This window comes from Danio rerio, chromosome 14 (genome assembly GCF_052040795.2).
Source record: "Danio rerio strain M-AB ecotype USA chromosome 14, GRCz13ab, whole genome shotgun sequence".
Taxonomy (NCBI): Eukaryota; Metazoa; Chordata; class Actinopteri; order Cypriniformes; family Danionidae; genus Danio; species Danio rerio.
Genome location: NC_141034.1, coordinates 33,464,764 through 33,491,883, shown reverse-complemented (window position 1 = coordinate 33,491,883; position 27,120 = coordinate 33,464,764). Strand labels below are relative to the sequence as shown.

The 27,120-nt window shown below is 34.4% G+C and overlaps 1 protein-coding gene across 10 annotated transcripts in view; it reads right to left on the bottom strand.

Moving 5' to 3' along the window:
- The window catches only part of tenm2a (teneurin transmembrane protein 2a), a 1,216,147-nt gene that overhangs the window by 430,548 nt on the left and 758,479 nt on the right, over positions 1-27,120 (bottom strand). For all 10 annotated transcript variants that reach the window (XM_087281568.2, XM_087281560.1, XM_087281559.1 and 7 more), the window contains one exon: positions 23,328-23,627. In XM_087281568.2, coding sequence (XP_087137694.1) covers positions 23,328-23,556 — 229 coding nt within the window. In that variant the 5' untranslated portion in view covers positions 23,557-23,627. The remainder of the gene's footprint in view (positions 1-23,327; positions 23,628-27,120) is intronic.

Genomic DNA, 27,120 nt, shown 5'->3' with positions numbered 1-27,120 from the left:
ACAGTATAAACTGTGATACAATTCTACACTTCTGATCCTACCCAAAACACTGCAAAAAAAAAAAAAATGTTGCTGCCTTATTTTAGTTGAATCAAGTGAAGCTTTCTAGTCTGCTCAACTTACAGTGCAACAATCAGACTGACTAAAAATATTAAGTGTAACTTTGTATAACCTTAAAAAATGCAGTTTAAGCCTGATTAACTTATTCAATTAAGTTAAAGTAACATAAAAACATATGCTGTGATGGCTTTGTCATATGGCTTATTGCAGTGTACCTAAACACAACTATTACCTTACTAACTATTAATAAACAGCTAATTCATAGTTTATTAAGCTAGTTGTGCTATTAGATGCTTTGTTAGTACCATGAATTGTGACCTAACCTAAAGTGTTACCATATCTATTTCCAACTACTGACTTATCACCTGCTTATTCATACGATATTGGCTGTTTATTAGTACAGTATAAACTGTGATACAATTCTACACCCCTAATCCTACTCAAAACACTGCAAAACGTTTTGCTGCCTTATATTTCTTTAGTTGAATCATGTGAATTTTTCAGTCAGCTCAACTTACGTCCGTCAAACTGACTAAACATATTAAGTGAAACTTTGTAAAACTTAAAAATGCAATTGAAGGCTGACTTATTCAATTAAGTTAAAGTAACATAAAAACATATGCAGTCAAGACTTTTTGTCATATATATATATATATATATATATATATATATATATATATATATATATATATATATATATATATATATATATTTTTTTTTTTTTTTTTTTTAAGTGAACCTAAACCCAACTACTACCTTACTAGTAGTTTATTGAGCTAAAAATAAATAAGTAAATAAAAAACGTAGTTACAGTTTTTATTAATAAAATTTCAGACGTCTTTGGAGCGTCTATGTTTACACCTAAATTACAATAACCATAAAACGCACAATATTTATTTACTTTTTAAATGTAACTTTCAAGATGTTTAACTTTAACCTATATACATTTTTATTGAAAAAAAATGTATAATAAAAACATCAACTACATTTGAAAGTATGTCACTTTCACAAACTTTTCTCAGCTATACTTCTAAAAAAAATGTTCAGTTTTAAAATGTCAAAACATGCCAAGACCACCCATTTCCTACAAACTGCTGTGCAATATTTTAACACCTCGCTATATAAAAAACCCTGTCTCTGAGCAGAAACTGTGGCTTCATCTCAGCTGAACATGTGAGGATCTCATCTGATTCAGATCCTCCTACCTGTCCCTGCGTGGGGCCAACTGGCACTGTGGGTGGCATTGCTATCAGCGCTGGTCTCCGAAGGGCAGGGTGTTAATTGAGAGGGTTTACGCTCAGCAGTGGGTGTCCAGTGATTTTTCGCAGCATACTTTGTTCCCCTGATGCATAGCACATCATTAGGGCCCCCATTAATGTTGGGACTTAGAGTTAACAGCTAAGCAAGAAACAGGGTCCTCAGTGTCAAACGCCCTGCCCCATGTGAACCACCTGTGCCGCACGGCCACTCAACACCTTTTAATTGGGTGGCAGAAATAGATCTGACCCTATAGGGAGCCATTTTGGCTCTCATAAAACACCTGACGTCGGCCTTTGGTATTGTCATCACAAAAAAGCATCACCGCTGACATGTTTGAAGACCTGAAGGGAAAATATCCGAAGCCTTGGGGAGTGAAAAGATGGTGAGGATGAAGCCTGAGTTAGGATCCCACAGGTTAATCTAGCTAATGTGCTTCTGGTAAGCCTTTATGCTTGCATAAAATGCTAGATTTAATTTACTAATAATAATTTAAAAAAAGAATCTCAGATTTTATTATTATTATTATTATTATTATTATTATTATTATTATTATTATTATTATTATTATTATTATTATCCTAATCACCGTCATCTTCATCATCATCATCATCAATAATAGTAAGCAAGTTATGCTAACTTCACTAAAACATCCATGTGCATTCAGCACTTCATTACACTTATATAATAGCCTGGGATAGATTTATTAATCAAATGAGAGAGCTCCAAAGCATATCTCAAATTTATGAGAGCTTCGCTATTTCCCATTGCACTGCACGCTTACTACTCATTACGTAAAGTTTCATTTTAGCCTCTGTAAAAAAAAAAAAAAAATTAAAATGACAATAAAAAAAAAAAAAGAAATATATCTAAATGTTTTACGAAGAGTCCCAAGGCGCAGACCGAGATGCTTTATAAGACTGGATTTGACAAAGTATTAAATACTCTGCGCTCAGCAGTGTAGTACCGTAATTGAACCCAAGGGCAAAAGCGCCCCAAATTGCAGCCACTTAGCCACGCTACACTGTACCAAACATTTAATAATTAAGAGAATCATTCCTGCGGAGGGATAAAACAACAGCCATCTGCAATTAGGCAGAGCTTTTCATGCAGGCGTCAGAAGATGTGACACGGCTGTCCAAACTCTCGCTTTAATGGGCATATCAGGAGGGTTGATAAGTGCCAGCTGACCCACAGATAGCCTTCAGGGCTCAGATTGATCACCAAGTCTTGTCTTTTTGGATATTGGGCTTTGGTGCAGTGGTGAGCTCTTCTTTTAGATGTTTACAGAGATGTCCTGGGGTAATATTTACCCTAAGTAGACCCTCAAAGTAATTAAGATATTTATAGATTTTAAAAAGTGTTTTAAAAAATTGTTACATTTTAAATAAATTAATTTTATACATGTTAGAAAATATGTTGAAACAAAGTGTTTAGGATTTAACATAGAACTTTAATAATAATAATGATGAAAATAATAATAATAATAATAATAATAATAAATAAATAAATAAATAAATAAATAAATAAATAAATAAATAAATAAATAAATAAATACATAAATACCTAAATAAATAAAAAATAACGACTATGTGTTTACTCATTACTTATATTGTGTAACAGTATAAATAATGCTAGGTTTTATGAATTATTTATTATTATAAAGTGATAATTTATACATATGCAAAACTATTGTGTTTATTTTATGCCATAATCCCCATTTGAAAACTTGCAATTAGGAGTTTGCAACAAAATGTGTCACGTTCAAAATAAAACTTAACACCTGAGCTTTTCTCTCTGACTGTTGTACCGGTTCAATAGCTTGAGCTGAAGATCATTTGAAACCCTCCTGTAGTCCAAATTCATAAACTCATTGAAGTGTATGATAAATATTTGACACATTATTTTTGTACCTGACTGTGTGATACATATTGAGTGATAGGCAAGGAAAACACGCTTTTGTGAAAAGCTCGAGCAGCAGGAGATTACACCCAAACAGGCGTAAAAATTCTGAGCTGATTAATCTCCTTTCTTTCTTTCTTTCTTTCTTTCTTTCTTTCTTTCTTTCTTTCTTTCTTTCTTTCTTTCTTTCTTTCTTTCTTTTTTTCTTTCTTTCTTTCTTTCTTTCTTTCTTTCTTTCTTTCTTCCTTCCTTCCTTCCTTTCTTCCTCTGCTTTCCGCTGGTCTTTTTACAGCATACCAGAAGCCTTACAATTATTGTATTATTAGCATGATGCTCAATCACTCTTAAAATTTAATATGATACTTTCTTCCAAAAAGTCCTTCATCTTTTATTCTAGTATCTCTATGGAACAAAATCAATGCCTAAAGTCTTGAATTAAAAAGCTTGTTGAATATCACAAACTGAAAAAAATAATACACCGTATTAACAAGTTCTTGCATTTTAATGACTTGAATTCCAGGGTTTGTATTTTTAGGTCCTGAAAATTAACATATCTGTATATTTAAGCTTTGAATATTTCAACGAAAAATATTTCAAACACGTTTTCATACTTAAAAATTCAATAATTCATATTCAATTTTCAGATTTCACTTACAAAATATTCAATACCCTTTAAAAATACGATGTATAATATTCAAAAGGTAATTTTCAGTTCATTTTATTTCAGTTCAAATATTCGCTTCCATAAATTCAGTGGATCAAATTCGACTGTTAAAATTCAACAGTACATCCGGGAACTGCAGGAAAAGCAATAGATTGCAGATTGAAGATCGCCAGCTGCTCTAGCTTTCACCAGCAGGTGGAGATGGAATAATGTAAGATTTTTAACCCAGTAAACAGGCGAGAAAAAGGCTATTAAAGGCACAAAAGTAGCATTTAATATTGATATCAATGTTTTGGACATTATAAATGATAAAAAGTATGAGTAAAATGAGTAAATGAGGTTTTAGTCATCTATATTTGCCCTTATGTAACGGAAGCCAGCTGGTGATCGCGTAAATCTCAGTTCTCGGATCCAGTGACAGACGTTGTTCTGCAATCTTATCGGAGCTTGTCTCCCATGCCGGCTCGCTCCCTCCTCGGACCGGTGCAGTTACTTGCACACAAACCGTCTTTTGATGAATATGATGTTACACATTGTCTATCTTTATTGACTCTTTCTTCCATAGACGCGAAGTATTATATTGACAGCTAAAGAATATAAACGTAAGAGAAACAGGAAAGGAAATATTATAATAATACAAAATAGATAAACATTAACAGGGCTAAGAACAATTACGAACAAAGATATTCAAAAGCAGAGATATTTTATGAGAATGTCACACAAAACAGTTTACTTGGAACTGTTAAACAGTGTTCAGGTATGATTTAAGGTTGGTTATGGATGGGGTGTCTAATTTAAAATAATCTAACATAACGTGTGAATGCATTAAAGGAGCGTCTTCAGTTATTATTTAAACGCAGCTATGTCAGGATTGGGATAGGTTATATAATTTCATTATTTAAATTATGATTGTTAATATTAATATTTTATGACATGTATTTGGGCTATTGCGCTTAAATAAGTCATGATTCTAAATTAATATTTCTATTTATCCTTTTTATCACTCTGCCTGTCTTTCTCTTCTTTTTTCTAATTATTGGGGTTCTGCCACGGTTAAACGTTTGCAAAATGTCTTAGTTTGTCCAGAATATTGTTTTATTGTTATGTAGCCTATAGGCGAGAAAAATGTAACGCAAGTGGCAATGTCGTAGCCAATTATAAGTAATAAAATGAGTCGCCTGTGGATTGATAATAGGTAGTTATAACTGACTTTAATTTGTTTTCAGTATTAAATGAGAAAACCATTATTTATAACTTTTCAGCGACCGTTTGTATTTTATGATTAGCAATGTTGATCTTTTTTGCAGTTATTAAACATATAAACTTAATTAAACTGGTTTAAATTTAATATAGTTGTCACTTCAGCTAGTTTCATAAGATTAATGTTTAGAATGTGTGGTTTGACATGCGTGGTTGAGTGGTTTCTGCAAATCATGGGATTATTACTGAGCTGTAATCGCCATCTACTGGAGAGAATGTATTTGCTCATTTATTCTATTAACTCTTTTCTGCAAGTCTGCTTTATGATTTCACAAAGTCAAACCATTATTTTTTTTATTTAATATTTTGAGATGATCATATTTAAATAAACAACTGCTAGGGTAACTAATAGTTTCTTTTTTCTTGTTTTAAAAAAAATCAGTAGCCTATAAAATCATAATTTTTGTTTGACAAAGTTATTGGTTTAGGATTCTGGATGCATTTTTGCTAAATGAATGTTGGATACTCTCTCACTAGTTAAATCAATTATATTATCAGAAATGACAGATAGGCTATAAGAAATCCATTAATATTCATCACTCTTTTTACAATTGTACAAGCAATTTCGCGCCGACGTCAGCTCCACTTTCGGAAATGGTAAACAGCGAGGTGTTATTCATATAATCCCAAGCATGACATGTCATGATAATAATCGAAACACTCTTGTAGGCTATTCTTATGCTTGGCCAAATGTCATGACTTTCACTTTTATTTTACATTATTATGCACAAGCCCAGATATCATCTGAAACTTCGGAAGAATTCCTATTATATATTGGCAGCCATCCAGCATCTCTTAACCAGTTTGATATGCGGCGCTGGCTCTGACCGGCCACCGGAGCTCGCGGCCACTCGTTCGTCTTTGTCGTGTGCAAGCCACACCACACATGCATAAAAACGTCAATCATTTCATTCATTCATCAATTCATTCATTTTCCTTCTGCTTCGTCTCTATTTTAGTGGAAAAGCAATATTCTGGACAAACTAAAGACATTTTGCAAACGTAACCGTGGCAGAACCACAAAAAATAGAAAAAAATAAGAGAAAGACGATATCAAAGTGATAGCTACAAAGGATAAATAGAAATATTAATTTAGAATCACGGATGACTTATTTAAGCGCAATAGCCCAAATACATGTCATAAAATATTAATATTAACAATCATAATTTAAATAATGAAATTATATAACCTATCCCAATCCTGACATAGCTGCGTTTAAATAATAACTGAAGACGCTCCTTTAATGCATTCACACGTTATGTTAGATTATTTTAAATTAGACGCCCCATCCATAACCAACCTTAAATCATACCTGAACACTGTTTAACAGTTCCAAGTAAACTGTTTTGTGTGACATTCTCATAAAATATCTCTGCTTTTGAATATCTTTGTTCGTAATTGTTCTTAGCCCTGTCAATGTTTATCTATTTTGTATTATTATTATTATAATATTTCCTTTCCTGTTTCTCTTACTTTTATATTCTTTAGCTGTCAATATAATACTTCGCGTCTATGGAAGAAAGAGTCAATAAAGATAGACAATGTGTAACATCATATTCATCAAAAGACGGTTTGTGTGCAAGTAACTGCACCGGTCCGAGCAGGGAGGGAGCCGGCATAAGCTCCGATAAGATTGCAGAACAACGTCTGTCACTGGATCCGAGAACTGAGATTTACGCGATCACCAGCTGGCTTCCGTTACATAAGGGCAAATATAGATGACTAAAACCTCATTTACTCATTTTACTCATACTTTTTATCATTTATAATGTCCAAAACATTGATATCGATATTAAATGCTACTTTTGTGCCTTTAATAGCCTTTTTCTCGCCTGTTTACTGGGTTAAAAATCTTACATTATTCCATCTCCACCTGCTGGTGAAAGCTAGAGCAGCTGGCGATCTTCAATCTGCAATCTATTGCTTTTCCTGCAGTTCCCGGATGTAATGTTGAATTTTAACAGTCGAATTTGATCCACTGAATTTTTGGAAGCGAATATTTGAACTGAAATAAAATGAACTGAAAATTACCTTTTGAATATTATACATCGTATTTTTAAAGGGTATTGAATATTTTGTAAGTGAAATCTGAAAATTGAATATGAATTATTGAATTTTTAAGTATGAAAACGTGTTTGAAATATTTTTCGTTGAAATATTCAAAGCTTAAATATACAGATATGTTAAATTTCAGGACCTAAAAATACAAACCCTGGAATTCAAGTCATTAAAATGCAAGAACTTGTTAATACGGTGTATTATTTTTTTCAGTTTGTGATATTCAACAAGCTTTTTAATTCAAGACTTTAGGCATTGATTTTGTTCCATATATCTCTCAATGCAACATTAATATCACAGCCAATTTTGTCTAATTATCTTTTCTAGATTTCCCTGAGGGCTAAATTGGTACATTTCATATACAGGTACACGCATACAAAACATGACATCTACTGCTAAGTCAGTAGAAGTAAATAAATGTGTAGATGCCTGCACCACCACAGAAAATCAATAGATCATGAGATTCCTGAAGACACTGTCTATGTTACGACTATTAGCTGGAGTGCCCACCCGACTCACTAGAGACCACTTCAGTTATCTCAACCAGCCATTCTCCCGGACTACACTTCCCATTATGCTTATGCTTATTATGCCCACTCAGACTACCTGTTACAGCTGATATCAATCTGGACACTGACACCCTCCCATTCATGCTTAATCATTCCTCAGTCTTGTATCTCTGTAGAGTGCATTTCCAATTGTTTTCCCAGTTCCTGTGTTTCTGAGTTTCTTTTTTTGTTTGTTTGTTTTTTTAGGACAGTCCTTCTGGATTTTCGCCGTCTACCCTGACTATCACCTAACTTTGTGGATTACTTGTTTGGATTATCTTTTATGTGTTTTCTCCTGTTGACCCTTGCCTGCGTGACCCTGCCTTTGTTTAATCAAGCTGCACTTGGAGCTCTACTCTATCGTCACACTTATCATTACAGTCAGAGCAATTCATAAACATACACTCAAGCCTGAAATTATTCACCCAGGGGTGTACACATCTAGTCAGGTCACTGACCTTTTATGTTTTAGATAGACATATGAGAACTGTATTGATAGTACATTGTTTTTGTTTTATTGCAAAAGCCAACCCATCAGAACAGAGTAACATGCTAGTCCATAGCTTAAATCAATTTTACTCCACAACAGCTGCATAAATGTATCCAATAACTGTTCAAAAACTTCCCGGTGGAGTCCAGAGGTTGTAACCTCTTTCTTTCTATCTTTGTTCAGCTCTGGTTTGCTTTAATCCACTATGGTAATTTGTTGGGTGCATGAGATTCACTTGTTTTGTTGTTTCTGGAGTGGCAGAATAGTGTAAAGATCCCACCCTCTTCTGGAAAGCCGCAGCTCATTTGCATTTAAAGAGATTCCTCTGTTTTGGTTTTTTTTTTTTTTTTTTTTTTTAACCACAATTTACATGTTGTGTGCATCTTACATGGATGATTGGTTTGACAAATCATGGTGGGCGTGGTCCCATTAAAAACAATGAGCTGAGATTGAGAAACTAGACATAGTGTTGGTTTCATACTGATTACTTTATCAAAGAATATTTGTTTTCAACATGCACTCACTTTGTTTAAAAGTAGACACTTCAAGCTTTCTATAGATACAGTTGAAGTCAGAATTATTAGCCTCCTTGTTTATTTTTTCCTCAATCTCTGTTTAACAGAGAGAAGTTTTTTTTAACACATTTCTAAACATAATAGTTTTAATAACTCATTTCTAATAACTGATTTATTTTCTCTTTGCTATGATGACAGTAAATTATATTTGACTAGATATTTTTCAAGACACTTCTATACAGCTTAAAGTGACATTTAAAGGCTAAACTAGGATAATTAGGTTTACTAAGCAGGTTACGGTTATTAGGCAAGTTATTGTATAACGATGGTTTGTTCTGTCGAAAAACAAAATAACTTAAAGGGGCTAATAATTTTGCTCCTAAAGTGTTTTTTTTTTTTAAACTGCTTTTATTCTAGCCAAAATAAAACAAATAAACCTTTATCCAGAAGATAAAATATTATCAGACATACTATAAAAAATATTTGCTCTGTCCAACATAATTTTGTAAATAAAAAACAAACAAAAAACAAAGGGGGGCTAATAAAGAGTTTCAGTGCATTTTAGTGACGTGTTTCAAAAACAGTTCGCAGAGAGACAAAATAAATAATGCACACACTTGTACATATTTTGCAAAACCACACACTTTTGTTGTTATTGTGAATGTTCACACAAAAAGTAGACACCTAACAAATTGAATTGATGTATTGCTCTTATCTGTACAATCAAAACAGAAAGTGTAATTCAAGTTATTTTCCACATTATCAGGAGAAGATGCCTCAAACCACGAATATGTGGTTATCGATGCCTGAAGGTTAATAAAGCTGCACTTAGAACTCTAGTCAGTTGTCGCACTCATCATTGCAGTCAGAATAATTCATAAACATAGTTTTTTTTATTGCAAAAGCCAACACATCCGATCAGAGTAACATGCTAGCCGATAGCTTAAATCAATTTTACTCCACAACAACTGCATAAATTATTCCAATAACTGTTCAGACACTTCCCGGTGGAGTCCAGAGGTTGTAACCTCTTTCTCTATATCATTGTTCAGCTCTTGTTTGCTTCAATCCACTAGAGGTCATGTTTGATATGTTGGGTGCATGAGATTCACTTGTTTTGTTGTTTGTAGAGTGACAAAATAGTGAAAAGGCCACACCCTCATCTGGAAAGCCGCTGCTTATTTGCATTTAAAGAGAAATGCACAAAAACAATGTGTTTTCATACACTTACACACAAATAAAGGCAGGCTTGACATGCTTTAATAAACGATCAGTATTGTACTTTAAGCTAAGATTTCACAGATACATACCGGGGACACCAGAGGTTTATTTTACATCCTATAATAGGGGCATAATGTGTCCCCTTTTAATAAGAAATAATGCAGCACTACAATTTGGATAAGCAAAATACACTTATTAATCGCGGGACTTAAGGCCTGTGCACACTGAGACATTTTTTGCTCACGTTTTCCATCGACTCGTGACTAAATAAAGGGCGTCAATGTGATTGTGCACACCAACGCTCACAACGGCAGGCGTCATTAAAAAAAAAAAAAAAGTCTTATGCTTATTTTTTTTGTTTTGACGCACCGCGTCAAAGCCTTCTCTACCAATCAGATCGGCACTTTTATTTACATGCACAGAGCTGCTGAAGTTACACTAAACAGCACTTGTCGCTCAAGCGCAAAACTGTCAATGCGAGCGCACATTGAAGAAGATGCCCTGAGGCGATATGAACGTTTAGCTGCTTATTGCTCTTTAGAACACTAATAATTTCTTCATCGCTAGAGCTGGAGCTGCTGCTTGAGCCATCCATACTTGTTCGAGTCGCCAGTAACTTTAAAAACAATTGTGTGAACTTCCTCTCCTCTTCTTCTTCTGTGTTATAAGCAGGTGTCAGAAGCTTAAAGCTGTGTAGCGCCATCTAATGTCAACCAGTGATTTTGCATACTCTTCTGCTTGATGCCAGTGAAAATCGATTGGGTTTTAATACGGAAAAATGTCTCTTAAAACCCTGACGATAAACGCAAACAAAAAGCTTCACGGTGTGTAGGAGCCATCACATTCTAAAAATAGCCAGCAATAAGTGAAATCCGCAAGGTATCTTTATTTTTTATACAATTATTATAGTTGTTTTTACAGTATGTTTTAAAGCTGTAAAACCCCTCACTACACTATTTTCTCTGATAAGCATTAACATTTTCACACCTTTCTCTCTTGTTTAAACACTCTTGTAACTTCTACCTTCCTTTACCATGTCCAGAAGTCCAAAGTTTTGTGCAATGGTTAGCATCTTCCTCTGTTTTTTGGGTGCTAGGGTTTTGTCGATATTATGGGGTTAGTTGGGGAGAAAACTTGCAAACGTACGTTACAGCACTTCAGAGTCACATTGCCAGCGATTGAAGATTTGTGTAAATTTGGCATGCTAAACACACTCCTTACTCTACAGGAGACACGGCACAGATTTGATTGATTGACAGTGATCTACAGCCAATCAGGGCACAACACGCTGTTAAAAAAGCATCAAATTGCACTTAAAAAAATCACTTGCAATACTGTGAGACCACGAAAGGTGAACCGCATTATGGCAAGAGACCACTGTAATACATGAAATGCCACAAACACGTCCTAAAATTTTCTCTTTGTTTTCATTTAAAATAATAATAATAAAGCACATCAATAATAATTAACAAAACAAACAAACCAGTAAAAATTAGTTTTAACATGCAGAAATGCTGCTATCCGACAAAGCAGTGTTGTGCAATGTGGTTAAAGTTTTGTTTTATTTCCCCAAGAATCACACTGCTTGAGCTTGTTGATGTCTGATGTGTCTGGGGTTAATTAAATACCCGAGGCGTAAAAAAAAATCTTTGCCTTGAAATGAACCGCTTTGCTTGTATGACTTGACAAGCGGTTACAGACAGAAGAGCGTCTGGAAGCTTCAGGGACACTTGAAACCAATTCCCAAGCCATCAATGAGCAAACGAGAAAACTCTCAGCTGTCTCAAGGCTGATGTGAAAAGAGTTGCAGGGTGTTTTGGAGAGTGGACGAGGCTACAGGCCAACGAGAAACACAATGTGACGAGGACAGAGATGGAGAGACTGCATTTAATCTCACAGTCTTTTGGTTTTAATACCTGCCAGGTTCTTTTCTTCTCCCTTTGATCTTGTCCTGCGCAGATTTATTGCGATACAGCAACAAAGCACTGAATCAACAAAATAAAATAATAAATGAAAAAGTGTGACTTGACAGCTAATTCCAGATCAAAACAGCAGCTGTGGGGTGATGAGAAATGGATGGAGAGGGAAAAGTCGTGTACTATGACACAAACCAACTGCTGAAGGGCTTCTAAACAGAAGACGACTCGAATCGCGGAGAATGCTGTGCTTGTTTGAGTTCGCTCATAAAGAAGGAATTAGGGGTTAGGCAGGGCGCCGTGGTCCTCTGAAATCCACAACACAGCCTGTGACGTTTGGAACAAGAAGCAACGCTCAAATCCAGGATCAAATCCGATCCAAATAAACACCCCTGAGAGACTGCTAAAGCCCCTGGCGTGAAACTCATTAGTCGGCAACTAATTGTCATTCTGAGTTTGTTGACAAGTGATGACTGTCTATAAAACCTTCCAGATGTCCATTTAATACAGTCAGGAAGGGATGTTGATTGCTTCAAAGGTTATTTTTTTTCTCCTTTCTTTTTTCTTATGAATTGCAGTTAAACTATCAATAGAAAAAATATATATATTTAGGTAGGGCTGTCAATTTATTTAAACATTTTTATTTTGTTTGACAATGTAAACTTAGCAAGTAAGCACTAAATACACAATACTAAAACTAATATTAATACAAATACTACTACTACAACTAATAATAATAATAATAATTTAATTCTTATTAATAATATTAATAAGGCTTTCAAGAATTTTTGTGCACTAACAGAGGAAATCGGCTTGCAAGCAAAGAGATTCGTATGCTCAAATTACATAATATACAGTATATATATATATATATATATATATATATATATATATATATATATATATATACTAAATGCACTAATTATACATGTAATTAACCAATAAATGAAGAGTTTAGATGCGAAAAAAAACTCAATGTCATCTAAAACTTTCGATTTTTTTTAAATAATTTTTATCAGGCTCTTGTGTGTAGGTTCAATAATTTCACTTTTACAGCAAATAATTCCTTTTCATAGACTTTAACGTGAAATAAACAAATTTTCGATGGAAAAAAACACTCAAGCAGGATTGGAACAAATGGAGAGTACGTAAATGATCACATAATTTTCACATTTGGTTGAACTCTTCCTTTAAGCAGACAGTCTACTACTCTTACTTTTATAAGTAATTTAATGTAATGAACTATTTTGAATTACTGTTTTCAATGAGTTATACCAGGTGCTTTCAAAGAGATAAAATTGTTGTGCCATGACTTGTTTCCTCAACACAAACACTGAAGTGCAACAGAAACTTACGACAATAAAAAAAGAAAAGCTTTATGTTAACTGAAGGCCTGTGCAGACACAGATGTGCTTCTGTAGACACAGATGTGGGCCTGCAGGGGTGTGAAGATGTAGAGGGGCAGAGAGTGATGGAAGATTCGATCAACTGGCCCAGCGCTCACAGCCGGACCATACGCTGAGAGCCACCCGTGAGCCAAAGAGCCCAGCTCAGTTTTCATTTTCACCTGAGAGGGACCATTACTGAGATGTCTAACACATCTGTTTAGAGAAATAAGTGGCCAGATCAATTATAATCAGACTAAGATATACTAGGAATCTATCTCCCCCCAGCAATTCAATACAATGTCATTTACGACTATTTGACTGATTTAGTTCAATCAATTAAGGCCATTTGACTGATTTAGTTCAATTAAATGGAAAGTACAAACAAATAAATTAATTAATTAATTAATGATTAAAAGACGAAGTAAAGAAGTAGAAAAAAAAGAAAAAAAGGAAAAGAAAAGTAAAGAAAAGAAAAGAAGGAAAAAGAAAACAAAAAGGAAACGTATAACCATGTAATTCTAAACTAGTTCCTGCAAGAAGGAAAATATACTCTGAAAGATTATGGCAATCAAACATGTTTTGTTTTCCTTTGCTTTGTTTTGTTTTATTTATTTTATTTTGTTTTATATAATTTTATTATATTATTTTTTTTATTATTTTGTTTATTATTTTATTTTAATTTTATTTTGCTTTGTTTTTTTTTCATTTAGTTTTTTTTATTATTTATTTTATTTTACTTTGTTTTGATTTGATCAGATTTATTTTTTATTTTGTTTTGTTTTAATTATTTTTTATTATTTTGTTTTGTTTTATTTTTATTTTATTTTACTTTGTTTTGTTTTATTTGTTTTGTTTTAATATTTATTTATTTCATATTATTATTTATTTATTTTATTTAGTTTTTGTAATTTATTTTATATGATTTTTAATTTAATCTAATTTAATTTTGTTTTAATATTTATTTTATTTATTTTTTTGTAAAATATTAAACAAAAATAAATACAATGAATAACATGATAAAAAGTAACAACTTAATACATTTGAATTTATTTTTAAAGGTTTTGTTCTGAGTGATTATTTTCATCAAAGATGTAATTCCCTATTTATTCATTAGTATAAAGAAATATATTATTAATTGATGTTTAACGTTTGTTAATCTTAAATGTCAAAGAAAGTACAAAGTTATTAATAATTTACTATTTAGCTTTTAAGTAAGAACTTTGCAAATGACACAACTTAATTACTCAAAACTAAATAAATTAAATATAATAGAAAAAATGCAAACCTATATACATGAATAAAACACTATAAGCCTATAAGCACAATATTTAAGTGTAAAGTCATTATGTAACAAAAGAAAAAGTATGTACTTTTTTTATAAAAAAAAACAATGGATAAAAATAATATGACAATAAATAAAAACAATAAATGAAATTTTTATTATTATTGCTATTATTATTATTACAACAGTTGCAACTGTTAAAATGATTTAGTATAAGAAATAATATATATTTAAAGATTACAAAAATATGTATGCATGCTTTTAAGTACTGTAAGGTATTAAAGCTTTTCAAATGACACTTCTGACCTGTGAACATGTCCTTTCATATCCCACAGAGCAAAGAGACTTAAAGTATGGAGCAGTGAGAGTGAGAGTGAAATCTGAAAACAGCACGACTCTGAGGAGCATTAGGAGCACACGGCGTCCACAAACACCAAAATGGAGTACGAGCGAAAGGTTGGACTGTTCACTCGGACAGAAAATAGCTCTCTTAAAAAGTTGAAAAGTAATATTGGGCTTCCTCTCGGCGCAAGCGTTCTCGTGGGCCGAGATGACTGTGTGAGTGAGCGGGAGAGAGGAGCGTAATTTGGCAGTGCCCTTTGAGTGCTGTTACATATGGCCCTTGCACACTGTTAGTCTCCAGTGGCAACACTTCCCACGAATGCATCTGTAGTCAGTGAGTCGACACAGCCTCAAGAAGTTGAGTGCCAAAAATTTGACGACCGGGGGGGTAGTTTGTGGTTGGAGAAGATGGTAACCCTCCTATCCAAATTACAACCACCACGAAATCTACCATAATAACCATGATAAGAATATTTGTAATACATTGTTCCTATTTGGTTACACTTTATTTTAAGTCACATTAACTGCTGTGTATATAAATTGAATTGAATTACTTGGTACAATTAAATACAGCAGTAACTATGGGCTCTATTTTAACGATCTAGGCAAAAAGTCTAAAGCAAATGGTGCAAAAGCATTAAGGGCGTCTCCGAATCCAAACTGAAAAAAATGCTTCAAAGATGATTTCTTGGATTTACTTTTTTTTTAAGTTAAGTAGTTAGAAACAATTGAAACCAATCAAAGTCTCATCTCACATTCCCTTTAAAAGTCAGTTGTGTCTAATCATGACGCATTAGCTATTTGCATGGCGGAGTTAAACAGTTAAACAGTTGCACTAGTGAGTTAAACAGACCATCTGTGTGAGGATAAAGAACAAGCCTCCTCTCTCTAAAATTTGAATAAAAATTCATAATTTTACAGATTTTACTATAAATAAATCTATAATAAATAAATTCAACCTTGGTGAGCAGAATAAGCGTCTTAAAGACTAAAACATCTAACTGATCTAAATCGACAGTGTACATACAATATATCTCAGTAGACACACCCACACTTCAACCCTCACAATGTTCAAATCGAATCTACTGTCTGATGCCACCAACTCTCTGCTTCTCCACAGCCACCGCTCTTGTCAGTCCGTCTATCTGTCCTCCCTCAGTTCAGTTCTACACCTACCCATAATTCTGGCTCAGTGTCGCTGTCAGCGCTCGTCCAGAGGGAACAGAGGCCGCACCACCCCAGGCTGCGTGAGCTCTGGGATCTGCTGTCAGTGTCTAAGTGCTGTGGCAAGACACAGTTGAATGGAGGGAGAGAAAAAAAAGAGGCTGCGATCTCTCCAGCGGGTTTGCCTTCCTCTTTCACTCTGGAAACGCGGCCTGGCGCTGATCAATGACATCGAGTTGAAATCCATTTGGGTGCAATCAATGCAGCACCGGCAGCGGCTCACGCAGAGGACGACTTGCAGGCCTGACACTGCCTCTTTCAAAGATGACCCGAGCACAGCTCCGCTCCGGATCCACAGCAGCCTGTTCATTATGACGCCACAGCACTTCCAACACAACGGCCTTTTTCTCTCTCTCTCTTTGTTCTTCCTCTGTTGCTTCCTTTTTTTAGGCTGTTAAAACAGTTCAAATAAAGCTTTTCTCTCAGAATATATTTTAAAATTGTAATTTATTCATGGGGTAGAATTGCAGAATTTTTTGCAGCTATTATTCCAGTCTTTTTAGAAATAATATATTGATGTAGTACAAAAACAATTGACCTGCTAAATATGGAAAGTGCAAATACATACATTATATATATACAAATAAAATAAAGTAATTAGAATAAGAACTGCATTTTTTTAATTTATTTATTTATTTATTTATTTATTTATTTATTTATTTATTTATTTATTTATTTATTATCTTATTTTATTTTATTTTATTTTATTTTATTTTATTTTATTTTATTTTATTTATAATATAATAATATACAAATTTAGTTCTCATATGTGTCCTGTTTTAATCTCATATTTATTTATTTATTTATTTATTTATTTATTTGTTTGTTTGTTTGTTTGTTTGTTTGTTTATGTATGTTTGCTTGCTTGTTATTGTTGTTGTTGTTGCTATTATTAATTTAATTTATATTGTTATTATTGATAGATAGCAGCGGGAACATTGGGTTGCTGTCACTATAAGAGTTAATGCATAGATAAAATATATTTGGACAAATGCAACTTCGTTCCTAGCTGTTTACATTCACTGCAAAAAAATATATATATATATGTGACAAATCTCAAAAAAGGTGACACAACTTTGCTATACATTTTGAGTGTGTCCTTACTGCAGCCTGTAGCACGATGGCAGTCAGGTCCAATCTGATGTGGACCAGCATGTGTAAGCAGTTGTTGTTAGAAATGAGAATTAATTCATTCATTCATTCATTTTCATGTTTTCATCAGGGCTCGCCATAATGAAATGAACCGCCAACTTATCCAGCATATGTTTCACACAGCAGATGCCCTTCCAGCTGCAACCCATCACTGGGAAACACTCATACACTCTCAATCACACACGAACATGGAGAGAACATGCCAACTACACAGAAAAATGCCAATTGACCCAGCCGAAGCTTGAACCATCCTTGCTGTGAGGTGACAACGCTACTCACTGCGCCACCCCAGAAACGAAAATTATTTAAATTAATTATTAAATTGCCCATTACATTGTGTATTATTAATGTTTATACCAACCCCAACCCTAAACAAAACCCTCACAGTTAATAGTGTCTATACCTACACTAACCATCACAGTAGAATGGGTATTGCAATGCAGTGTGTCATCCTGCTACAGGCTGCAGCAAGAACATCTTGTAATTGTTGTGTATTTGTTTGTTCAAGAACAATAAGTCATTAACAAAAAAAAAAAAAAAAAGTTTATGTAGTTTTCATATGCTGTGTTAGATGAGAGGAAGAACATTTTAGGAAACTCATTATACTAGTGCTGAGATATTTAGTCCCTTTACTTTGTAGTTCAGCAAGTTAAAATGGGATATGAAAAATGGTCCCATCCAAACATGCTGGTGTTTTTTACTTATTTTTTGATTGTTTATTTATTTAGTTATGTATTTATTTATTTATTTATTTATGCACAAGTCATAATTTTAGTCATTCAAAAATGGTGTATTGATAAAAACTATATGAAAACTAAAAAAGAACTATAAAAAACTGTAACATTAACTAAATTAACACTTTCCACAACACATCTTCAATTAATGTTTCCTTTCCTCTCCTTCAGGTTAGGCAGCTGACTTTCCTTATCAGCATAATGCAGATATTAAATAGAGAAATGTAAAACGCAAAGATTAAAAAAGGGGGCACTGCATCTAAACCAATCACTCAGATTTGAGCTAGTAAGTCAGTCGTCTTCTATTTGAATCCACAACCATCAAAAGTCTCCAGCTATTTTAGCATGCATCTGCAGTTTGGCACTGTGCCGAACATCCCTGCAGAGAGTCAGCAACAAGTCTTCAGCCCGAGGCAAGAAGTGGGTCGACTAGCGTAAGCTATAAGATGGCTAAGACTGAGCAGGTGACGGCGGATCAGTGGCATCAGGCTGACGAACATCTGCTGGGAATAGGTGGCACTTTTGAAGCAGCAGGGGGCGGATGAGGTACTTCCTGAAACTTAAGAAAGCGCATTGAGCTCGGGTTGCAGTTCTCTCCAGCAGCAAGCGTAAACACAGAGCAGACGGATTAGCTACCTTACATGTGCGGTGACACGGCCTGCAACAGAATACACTGTTAACTGAACTACTGGGTTTTTAGGTTTCACACCTGCTCCGTACAACACACTGAACTTTAAAACAAAGTTATATGATATAGATATATTGTAGTGTGATTTTGTTTTCGTTGATCTTAAATTAAATTGAAAATCATTCATTCATTCTTTTTTCGGTTTAGTCCCTTTATTAATCTGGGGTTGTCACAGCGGAATGAACCGCCAACTTATTCAGCAGATGTTTTACGCAACAGATGCCCTTCCAACTGCAACCCATCACTGGGAAATATCCATACACACTAATTCACACTCATGCAATTTTAGCATACCCAATTGTTATGTATTTGTCTTTTTTGTGCTCTGTTTCTCTGTGTTTTTTTCTCTCTCTCTCTCACTCTGTTCTCCCATATCTGCTTTCATGTATTCTCAGGTTCGGTTCATTGGTCCATTCAGCTGTCTGTCAATCCTCCCCGGTTACGTCACTCTTACGTCACATCCAATAAGCAAAGACCACCCGTGTTAAAAGCGCGCGACATACCACTCGCCTTCCCTTCCTTGCATTTTTCTCTTTCTCTGCTTTGTCGTTTGTTTGTATTTATCACGTTCGTTTAGAAATAACCCGTCTAACTGTGTTTTGTTGTTGCTCGTTTCTGTGTGCACGTAATCCGTCCGTTATTCGTACATCGTTCTTAGTTTATCATTGTTTACGAGGCTTGGACGAAGCGGACAGGTAAGAAGGTCACATGACATACATTTCGCAACACATAGGACTACTCTGCTGTCTAGTACACTAGGTTAGGGGCAATGCCACTCCTTGTATTTTTTGGATAGATAGATAGAGTAGATAGTTAGGTCTCGGAAGATCTTCGTGTGTTAATTATACTGTTTTCCACATTGTTAGTTAGCTAGATGGCTCTGGGGAGTTAGATTTAGTTTGGGTTTTGTTCTTTTCATTTCTTTAGCGCCGCCTGCGTCCCTTCTGCCAGCTCTCTTGTTTTTCCCCGTCTTTATTTGTCTCAGTGTTTTACATATTGTAAATAGTATATTTTTGCCTTACTTTTTCTTATTTTTGATTAATTCGTTGTTGTTGTTCACTTTGGGATTGTAAATAAAAGCACACATTTTTTTGGCATTACTTTGGTTGTCTTTCCACTCATTCACTGTTTATATAAATATATTTTATTTTATTTAAACCCCACTATCCCTTAGATTAATATCAGGGGTTTGTAACACCAATTCACCTATACCACATGTCTTTGAACTTGTAAAGGAAACCAGAGCATCCGGAGGAGACCCAAGCAAACACGGGGAGGACATGCAAACCCCACACAGAAATGCCAACTGACCCAGCCAAGTCTCAAACCAGCAATCTTCTTGCTGTTACCGAAAATCATTTATGTTATATCTACATGTGTTATATAGACCATTTTAATGTGGTCATGCCATTTGCCCAAAAACATCTCCTCCTTGTAATTAAACTATTTCATAACTACAACAAGAGGCAATTCAATCATATCTTAAAGTTAAAACCGCTATCATGACATTATTTATCCAATATATAGCTCTTTTTGAATTGTCGGAAGCTGTAGAAATTAAACATGTAAAACAGTAAATACATTGGGACCATTGTTTGAGCTTACATCCCTCAAAATAGTCACAATATACACAACAATTTAGCTTACTGTATGAACCAATTATCAGTATTTACTAGTAGCTTATTACTTGCTCAATATTAAGATACTGGCTGTTTATTAGTACTTACAAAGTACATACTCTGCATGATCTTACTGTGCATTCCAAAACCCTACGCAATACCTAAACCTAACCAGTACCTATTAACAAGTTGCAAATTAAGAATTTATTGAGGCAAAGGTCATAGTTAATGTAATGAAAGTGACATTTCTGTAGTCTTTTACAGCAGTGTTTCTCAACTGGTGGGTTGAGACCCAAAAGTGGGTCATGGAAACATTTTCAGTGGGTCGCGGAGTGTGTGGTCAAAAAAAGAAAACAAAAGTTTAATTTAACTTATTTTGCTTATACTGGACTTTTATTTTGAAATGCATGCGCAAAAACCCTACAGTTTGACATGTGAAATTTAATTTCATTATAGCAACAATTATGTCGAAGCGCAAGTGCGACCCCAAATATGTAAAGTATGGATTTACATATTTTGACGACAAAAAACACCTAAAGCCTCAGTGTCATATGTAGTGAGGTGCTCTCAAAAGAAAACATGAAACCTTCTGAATTAAAACGACATTTAGAACCCAGACAACATGTTTTATTAACAGTTCAGTTTAGTTCATGGTAACTGAACCTATCATTACCCTAACCACTGTTTACAGTATTTGTCATTTTTACTCTGTAATATTTCTATAATTTGATACATTTTGTTAAATGACAGCAATAAAATATTGTTTATTTGTAAGTCTTGGTGATTTTCTTATGATTTATCTGTCACTACTTGTGTATGTTAACATATAAATACAAATTAATTATAATTCCTAAAATTGTATTATAGTTCCTAAAAATTTGGGCCGCGGCCTGATGACCATGTAAAAATGTGGGTCCCATGGCCAAACCAGTTGAGAACCCCTGTTTTACAGCATGCTGCCAGCATGTTTGACTTTAGTGCCTTTAATTTACTTCTAGTGACATGGTTAAATTGCCCTATACAATTAGACCACACAATAAGCTAGAGCAAAATCAGATTAACTATAACATGTAATGATTTTCTTCTATGCAACAGTGTTCATCATTTGCACCCCTGTGACATTCATAAACATAAAATAATCTATAAATAACCACTTGTCCATAGCTCATTAGTAGGGCCAGACAGAATCTACAGACATTTTTTGCTAGCTCTGCTGAGAATTTTGAGTATCATAACTAGAAACGTAATGTATGAAATAAAAAAAAACTTGCTTTTTAACTTTTATTTAATGTTCACGATGCAAATCCAATTATATCTTCTATAAAAATAAATTGCTATACAAGCAAGTCTCCTATACATTATAACTACTTAAAGACAGAAAATAATACTTTACAAACTGTATTGTAAATAAATCATATAATCATTTTATTATTACTGTTATTATATATCAATAAGGGAAATTCATGTAAAAGCTGAATAAATATAAATATACACACATTTACGTAAGCAAAAACATTGACTTAATGATGGGTGAAAAATCTGCGGAAATCTATGAATTTCTGCACGCGCAGATTCATGTGGGCCTACTCATGAGTCACAGGTGATTTGCATTTATTTAACGTAAGGTTTTTAAACCACATTATGACACATTACTATCTGTAACATTTAAGATCAACAGTGGAGTTTAGATTCTCTGCCCGAGCCTGAGCCTACACTTGACTCGAAAATCAGAGGATCTCATCGATGCATTTATTGGGTAAAATTGCTCATTTTTACTGTCATTTAATGTGTTTTGGTCATTATCAATGCACTGTCACTTAAATTGAGCATGAACAGAAAAAAATTACACTCAGCGCCAAAATGATCATGGAACTGGTGCTTTACCTCTGCTCAAGCTCCGCACTGATGTGCTGTTTCTGTATGCGGTATAAAACCTCTAATATTTATCCGTTAACATAGATGGCAAAAAAAATGCGCTGCTCACGCGTGCGGTGTGAAAGAGGCATAAAAACAGCCACTTCTAGGATGAACAGACACATGTTAAGAAGCATGCTTCCCATGGCAGGGAAAAAACGGTTGATAGTCAGCTTTCAATGTCCTCTTTTGTTACGATCCATTCGGAATAAACAAACAATGCAGTTTAAATGCTTCACCGTTTTTGCATCATTCAATAAAGTAAATCTAAACTAATTCTTGTAGTTCAAACAACTCAGAATTGTAATTGAGAACATCTGTTATAAAGCGGTCCACAAGTTAAAAATAGTCGGGTTTAAATCAGGCTTGGGCTCATAATTACAGTTAATGTATCGGACCGGGTCGGGCTCGAACACAAGATGCATGGGTGGGGTCGGGTTTCTTTTTTGGGCCTGATCTAAGCTCTAATTAAAAGACAGTTTAATTGTTCAGTCACAATATTCCAAGGTTTGTTATTCCCAGATAACAACCACTGAAACTAATAACAGAGGCTCATCTGGATACTTCGAATCATCTTGACCATCAACCATAATAATACGCTTGTCTGTTAGGCCACTGTTTTGACTGTTTGGTGCCATCTTGTGACTGAGTAAAATGTAGGTTAGTGTATGCTCCATTAGCCATTTTTCTTTCTGTCAGTTTTGCACTTAATTAAACAATAAAAAATCTATTATGGTTCAGAACAAGGTTTTGTGTATCATTTGTACATTTTGTAGCAAGTAGCTATTTAATAAGTGGAATAAAGTACATTCAGATAATTGTTTACTTGTTCAGTATTATACAATATTAGCCTGTCTTTCTTTATTCTGCGATAACAACGGCCTGGTTGTACTTCATCCCTTACATATACCACATCAAAATGACCTTGTTCTCTTCAATTCAGCAGTGATTCATTTACAAACAAGCCACTATTTGTTATAGGATTTTTATATTGAAACTATCTATTGCATACACAAGATTTGTATTCTGAGACTGTGAGCACTGTATATACTGTACTGTATCCATAATTATGTGTATACTTTGTTGCATTACCTCCTTGTCTGGTGAACTCGTCTGCTTCATGGTGCACCAGGTCAGCCACACATCCGCCATAATGAAGGCGCGAGTCATGATCGAAGGCCTTCAGGGTCTCGCTGGAGCTGTAGGATTTCTGGGTGGGTACGCGGCAATCGTCATTGTCCAGGGAGGAGGTGGTGAACTGGAAATCTTTAGCACAGCGACCGTGTGTCAGTGTACGATGCCTGCGCTCCTTCAGATCCATGACAGCTGCTGCAGCCCGATGATCAGATCAGTCCGCTAGGTGGGGGTCTTAACAGCCGTATAGTCCTTCACCTGTCAATACAAGACAAATCAATCGATTATTTAAATGATTAACCTGCTGTTCCTAAGCTTTTAGGGAAAAAATGGTTGTACATGTACATATATAAAAATGTGCAGCTGTTTTTAGATAAAATGGAGCCATTAAACACTGGAGGCAGTAAAACTCCAACAGTTTATTTTTCTTTATCCCAATTAAAATCATGGAGACTACTCGCTTCTGCACAACTTCAAAAATAATATGATACTCAATCATCTCAAAACATGTCTACCACCATTTTCATAATCTATTTACAGTACATTTTAAGTAAACTTGCTCAGTAGCTCAACCGGTATATACTGTTATTGCATATGTGTTGTACAGTATGCTTGCTTCAGCTTTTTTACTTTTTATTTCTTTAAAACTTATCCTTAGGTTTAGTATAGATGCAATTTTATTTCCAAATACAGTAAAGCATTGACGTTTAGCCATTTAAATACCAAACTGCTCTGATAGATGCATGTAACAATTAATAAAATATTACCACAAGCTTATCTTGTTCTGTGAAAACTGAACATGCACTATTGGAGCCACTTACTGGACATTTCACTTTGAAGTTGCCCAGAAATGTGCAGTAAGCAATGCAATATCATTTTGTCCGCAAAACTTTTCTGCTACAGGCACATATTTCCAAAAGTGTTGGTTGATATTCCTTGTTAAAATGACCAGTGTGAATTGTTAGTGCTGGTTTGGTGCTGGTGTAGTTAGTGGACCAAAAATAGCCAAGATGGTCACTGGCAAATCTTTTTCGGTGAGAATCTTACTGACTAAAGAAGTTTTGGCAGCACAGTGGCATCTTATCTTGTTACATGTGTGGTCAGTACCGTCATTTACTATTTATAGAGTACACAGAGTCAAAAATTTAGAACATATTGATGAATGCTTCCAGTTATGCACAATTTTTATACAATAACACTGATTAAATTGACAGATTTCTCAAAATTTCTCTGACATTACTGGAAACAGGATAATTTAATTACAGAAATCATCAAAATTCATACAAATATTTTTTTTATGAACAGTTTTTATACATTTAACAGTGCATTGTAGTTTATCATATTCAGTCATTATGTCAAAACTCTAAATTTTAAAGAACTAAATTCGTTCTTTGAAACTACAGGGGGCAAACTTAGGCTGCATGGTGCATTCATAAACAAAACAAAGGAAAAGCATCTAAACAAAGAGAGGAAGCTGTCATTTTAGCCATAATCACAGATGAAATAGTGGAGCAGGAACCGAGATGTGTGGAGGAGTGGAGTCATGATGCTGGTGAAGAATGAGTGATAGAGTGAAAGAAAGGATAAGGGGGAGGAGAAAGGAAATGACTTGAGGGCATAGCGAGTCTCTCCCTCATTATCGCAGACAGAGTGAGAAAAGCTCCCTCTGTGGCCGTGAGAGGATAATCACAGATGCCTGGATGTGCTGCGGAAAAAACAGGGAGCCGAACGCAGCCTGTCCCGATCATATCACACACACTCTCTCTCTCACACACACACACACACACACACGCACACACACACACACACACACACACACACACACACACACACACACACACACACACACACACACACACACACACACACACACACAACACACACAAAAACACACAAACACACACACAAATAACAGAACTAATCTATTCAAATCCAAAGAACACTGAGATGCTATACTTCAGGCCTTATTTCAATGCTAAAATACTTCATACAGTATATTTTTAATTTCATTTGAGAATTTTTTTTTTAAATGTGAATGTATTAATGCAATCACATTATTATACCCCACTGTTTCATGTAAATAACTTGTGATTATATTTATAATTTGATTAGTTTAATTAAAAATATACTTGTTTAATTTTTTTGGGTCAACTGAAATAACCATTCTTCTTATTTATGTATGTATGCATGGGGTGGGACAGTAGCTCGGTGGTTGGCACTTTTCGCCTCACAGCAAGAAAGTCGCTGGTTCGAGTCCTGGCTGGGCCAGTTGGAATTTCTGTGTGGAGTTTGCATGTTCTCCCTGTGTTGGCGTGGGTTTTGTCCTGGTTTCCCCACAGCCCAAAGACATGCTGTGTAGGTAAATTAGGTATGCTAAACTGTTTATGTGAATGAGAGTGTAAGGGTGTTTCCCAGTACTGGGTTGTGGCTGGTAGGGCATCCGCTGTATAAAACATTTGATGGAATAGCTGGTGGTTCATTCCGCTGTGGCAAACCCTAATAAATAAGGGGCTAAGCTAAAGGAAAATGTTTGGATGTATGTATGAATGTATGAATGTTTGGATGTATGTATGGATGTATGAATAGATGTATGAATTGATGGATGGATGGATGGATGGATGGATGGATGGATGAATGGATGGATGGATGGATGGACAAACCAGACTAGAACAGACCAGACCAGACCAGACCAGACCAGACTTCACATGGGATGTAACAATTTTACATAGTCAGAAAAGTCTCTATTTCTCATGAATTGATAGGAATTCTTTAATACAAAAACATGATTTTTAAATTGAAAGGAGGCATGCTCGCAAACCCCACCATTATTTGAGGACGAGCAAGTCATACCAAAATGTTTGAATGAGACTGTAAAAATTCATGCATATTTCAAATTAGCCATTAAATTAAAATGGTACAAAATTTTACAAATTGCTGCATGCATGTTTGTTTGTTTGTTTGTTTGTTTGATTGATTGATTGATTGATTGATTGATTGATTGATTGATTCATTGATTCATTGATTCATTGATTGATTCATTGATTCATTCATTCTTACACTTCATTATTATAGTTACACATATTACACTCACACATACTACACCAACTCGTATTTAGAAAATCAATTACACTAATCAAAAGTAATATTAAAGACGTTCATGATGTTACATTTCACTTCAAATAAACACTGAACTTTGCATCAAACAATCGTTAAATAATGCCCATAGAAATGCGGACCATAAATGATTATAAATAATTTAGCAAAAATATAAAACATTTTCTTATAAATGATAAAAAATTTTGTACTGTGCTTAAATGTAACCTTATTATTATAATAACAATAACAGTTAGTTATATCATTATTATTAGAAATATTAGTAGTACACTGGTCTTTTCAAAATGAGACTTATTATTATTATTATTTAATTATAATTTTGGGTGCTAAATTTGTAATTATTTGACTTTACCTGCAGTACAGCAGTTTCACTTTAATTTGGTAACATATTGTTAATACCCACATGACAAACTGAGGCATTGGATGAGAGTATAAAGAAAGGACTGGTGGAAGAGTGTTGTTTTAATGCAATTAAAAGGCAAATGAAAAAAAAAAACAGCATTTTGCATTGTATGTGGTCATTTACTAATTCAATAGGTGCAGAGAATAGTGTCAAACAGCCGTGTGTGTATAGACTATCCTGTCACAAAATGCAGCGAAAATCCTACACAGGTAATAGTTTGATTAAGGTGTTTAC